The following is a 5000-nucleotide window of genomic DNA, read 5'->3' as shown; positions in this document are numbered from 1 at the left end:
TGTGTTCTACTTGATGTTGTTTCCGTGAAAAAGCCTTTTCGCAAACCTCACAGCTATATGGCTTCTCCTTTGTATGTACTCTCATATGCTTTACTAGATCCTGTTTCCAAGAGAAATCCTTTTCACAAACCTCACATCTATATGGCTTCTCCTTTGTATGTACTCTCATATGATTTACTAGATCATGTTTCCAAGAGAAAGCCTTTTCACAAACCTCACAGCTATACGGCTTCTCCTTTGTATGTACTCTCATGTGAGTCGTGAGTTTGCTCTTATAAAGGAATTTCTTGCAACACACTTCACAAACAACACATTTCCTTTTCTCGCTTTTTCTATGTGGAAGGTCCTCATGGCCTTCCCTGTGCGCCGCCTGATCCTCATCTGATGACCCCTTGGGTCCAAAATCCTCAGCCACGAATGGAGCTGTCGGCAATGCGTCATTGGAATCTTCATTACTTGAGTCTCTTTCGAAATCTTCCTGTTTGAGATCTTTATAGAAGGGAAATCCATGCTCTGTTGCTGCCTTGCTCACATCATCCCTCACTTCATCTGCGTAATCAAGGCTTTCTTCCTTAATTTCCACACACGTCTCTTCGGTGACACCTTCGCTGGCCTCTTCCTTGATTGCGACCCCTGCGCCGTAGATTTCCTCGTCCCTGAGTGGGACCAAAGGCTGCCAGTCTGGCAGGAACCTCATCGTCGCGAGCGCGCTCGCAAACTAATTTACGCGCGTGAGGATAACATACGTTGAAAGTGACAAACAAAATAACATTGATAAGGATATAAGATATTATAGATAAGGATGAAATACAATATAAGATGAAATTATTGTATTGTATTATCATTTCAATAATGAACACACACACCAACATACCGATTCCCGGACAGACAAAGGGTAACATAATTATATCTATGAATATAAATCCATTCAAGATCTGTCTCACACACATTCATATTGATACATAACTGTACATACAAATACACATTCATAAATAGAGACACGCTAAGATCTATCCATGCTGTGTAATGACCCGTACCTGATTTCCACACGAATTGATTACAAGAGATATCTCTCGCTCTCCACACAGCTGACCTTCCACCACCCGAGTGATGCCTTTCCTTCGGCGTCAACGCAAGAGAATGATCGCTCTACGAGGTTGTGGCTTGACTGGACGGGAGAGGCGGAGGTAGAGTAAGGGAACTCCAGGCTCCCCCCAGGTGTTGGGGGACGAGGAAGGGCAGTCCTCTTCACTCGTCCAGGACCTGCTTCCTACAGATGGAGGAAAATTGTAAAATCGTTGATGGATATAAATATAATGCTATTACTTGATTAGATGCAATACAAATTGGTTTGAAATTATCACAGTAATAATCATACTATAAAAGAAATAATAAAGATGGTATTAATAACGATAATAATGGATTTAATGATAACAATAGTACAAATGGTAATTTTGATATGTATTAAATCGATATTGAATCAATGATGATGGATATATCAAAGATAATAGTAATAATACCCATGCTGGTAAATATGAGAAAAAATGCTAATGATGATGCAGTAATAATGATACTGGTAATAATGAAAAGGTGCTAAAGGTAGTAGTAATGTAATTAATGGAGATGTTGATAATGGAAACATCAATGATAGTGGTAAGTATAAGGATGATTGTAAAAATGATAATCATAATGATAATAATTGTACTAATAAATATGATAAAATCATTCTTAGTAAAATGCTAATGAGGATTGTAATATCAAAGACAGTTCTAATGATTACCATTATACTAATGCTTGCGGTAACTACAATCACGTTATTCATGAAGATGTTAATGATAATCATGGTAATAATGATAATGGTCATAAGTATTTATGAATATCAACATGCATTTATGAATATCAACGTGTATTTATGAATATCAACGTGTATTCATGAATATCAACGTGTATTTATGAATATCGCCGTGTATTTATGAATATCGCCGAGTATTTATGAATATCGACGTGTATTTATGAATATCGACGTGCATTTATGAATATCGCCGTGTATTTATGAATATCAACGTGTATTTATGAATATCGACGTGTATTTATGAATATCGACGTGTATTTATGAATATCGACGTGTATTTATGAATATCGACGTGTATTTATGAATATCGACGTGTATTTATGAATATCGACGTGTATTTAGTGAATATCGACGTGTATTTTATGAATATCGGACGTGCATTTATGAATATCAACGTGTAAATTACTACACGTGCTTTTATGAAAATGACACAATGTATTAGTATGAAGTACACATGATGTATATGAATATGCACATGTATGTATGAATATGCATATGTATGTATGAATTTGCAACATGTATGTATGAATATGCATATGTTATGTATTGATGATTATGCATATGTTTGTATGAATATGCACATGTGGTATGAATATGCACATGTATGTATGTTTTATGCACATGTATTTATGAGTACGACCACGCTATGTATGTTATAAATATGCAAAGGTTATGTATGGAATAATCACATGTATGTATTGAATATGCACATGTACGTATGAATATTTTTTGTAACAACATATATGTATGAATATGCACATGTATGCTATGAATTAATGCACATCGCATGTATGCCATATGCACATGTATGTATGAAATATGGCACATGCATGTATTCAGATTGCACATGTATGTATGAAAATGCACATGCATGTATGCATGATTGCCCATGTACGTACCCCTCCCAAAATATGGCACATGTCATGTATATATATGCACATGTATGCATATGCATATGTGTGTATGAATATGCACATGGATGTATGAATATGCACATGTATGTTTGAATATGCATATGTCTGTATGAATATGTACATGCATGTTTGCATATGCACATGTATGTATGAATATGCACATATATGTATAAATATGCACATGTACGTATGAATATGCACATGTGCGTATGAATATGCACATGTATGTATGCATATGCACATGTATATATGATTATACACATGCATGTATGCTTATGCACATGTATGCATGAATATACACGTGTATGTATAGATATGCACATATATGTATAAATATGCACATGTATGCATGAATATACACGTGTATGTATAGATATGCACATATATGTAAGTAAATTCTTGACACATGTATGAATGAATATAACACGTGTATGAATTGTATGCACATATATGTATAATATGCACATGATAGTATGAATATTGACATGTACGTATGAATATGCACATGTACGTATGAATATGCACATGTCTTGTATGAAATTGCACATGTTGTAGCATAGCTCAGGTTTTTATGTGTTTGACACTTGCTGGTTGCTTATGCACATGTATATATGATTATACACACGTGCATGTATGCATGCATGCACATGTATGCATGGAAATATTCCACGTATATGTATAAATAAGGACTTGTATACATGAAATTTAGCACATATGTATGCTTTGCACATGGTCAGGTCTTGCGAATATGCATATGTAATGTATGTATGCATATGCAGATGTATGTATGAATATGTACAATCATGTATGCATGACTTATGCACAATGTATGTATGCATATGCACATGTATGTTTGAATATGTTCTCATGTATGTATGAATATGCAGATGTATGTATTAATATGGACATGTATGCATGAATATGCACATGTATGTATGCATATGCACATGTATGTTTGAATATGCATATGTCTGTATGAATATGCACATGTATGTATGAATATGTACATGCATGTATGCATATGCACATGTAGGTATGCATATGCACATGTATGTATGAATATGCACATGTATGCATGAATATGCACATGTCTGTATGCATATGCACATGTATGTATTAATATGCACATGTATGTATAAATATGCACATGCATGTATGAATATGCACATGTATGTATGAATATGCACTTGTATGTATGAATATGCACATGTATGTATGAATATGTACATGGATGTATGAACATGGGCACATGGTAGGAATATTGCTACATGTATGTATGAATATGCACATGCACATGTATGTTCGATTCAATATGCACATGTATGTATGATATGCACATGTATGTATGAGGAGAATATGCACATTTATTGTATGAATATGCCACATGTATGCTATGAATCATGCACATTGGATGTATGTATGAATATGCACATACATGTATGAATATGCACATGTTTATATGAACATATACACATACATGTATGCAATGTCTCTTGTAAGCTTGATTATACACTGTATGTTATATTTATCACATGTAGTACTGCATATCTGATGTATGTATTATATGGATCAGGATGCTTGAAGTTGCACTTTTGTACTCATTTGCACGTTGTATGTTTATTTGTATATTGCTGATCGTCTGTATAGATGAACATGTATTATGAATTTGTACATTTTGCTGATGACCTATGCACTTGGTGGTATGCAGATGCACATGTATGTATAATAGGCACATGTTCTCTTGAAGTTGCACTGGTCGGTTATGCATATGCACATGTATGTATTAAATGCTCATGTTATGCTCTACAATATGCCATGCCATGATGATATGCACATGTATGTAGGAATATTACACTGTATTATGAAGACTCCTGCACATGTATTGGAGAACTAGCGTACTTGTTGGATGCGCATTGGCTCTTCTTGTATGAATATTGTCACAGTATGTATTGAATTTCACATTTGGTCTTACACATGAACATGTATGTAGGAATATGCACATGTATGTATTGCATTTGCCTGTATTAGAATATTACTGATTATGAAAATAAAATATTAGAATATGCCTGTATTATGAATATAAACTTTTTTATGAATATATGTTTTTTTATGAATATGACTGCATTTTTGAAAAATGGACTGCTGATTTAAAAATACGTATGTTGATATGCAATTTTATGTATTAAAAATGAATTATTTTTGAAATGACTGTAATAATATCTGTATTTGAAAAG

General features: G+C 33.9%; 1 protein-coding gene across 1 annotated transcript in view; it reads right to left on the bottom strand.

Moving 5' to 3' along the window:
* The window catches only part of LOC122249938 (uncharacterized), a 22960-nt gene that overhangs the window by 365 nt on the left and 17595 nt on the right, over positions 1 to 5000 (bottom strand). Inside the window, exons 3-4 of the mRNA XM_086534312.1 lie at positions 1094 to 1270; positions 1 to 718 (exon numbers count right to left, since the gene is read on the bottom strand). The exon at positions 1 to 718 is cut by the window's left edge and continues 365 nt beyond it. Coding sequence (XP_086390438.1) covers positions 1 to 718; positions 1094 to 1270 — 895 coding nt within the window. The remainder of the gene's footprint in view (positions 719 to 1093; positions 1271 to 5000) is intronic.

This window comes from Penaeus japonicus, unplaced genomic scaffold (genome assembly GCF_977035675.1).
Source record: "Penaeus japonicus unplaced genomic scaffold, GWHDUDI00000001_assembly GWHDUDI00000041, whole genome shotgun sequence".
In the NCBI taxonomy this organism is placed as follows: Eukaryota; Metazoa; Arthropoda; class Malacostraca; order Decapoda; family Penaeidae; genus Penaeus; species Penaeus japonicus.
Note: the sequence above shows the minus strand (reverse complement) of the source record. Positions and strands in the feature narration are given on the sequence as shown.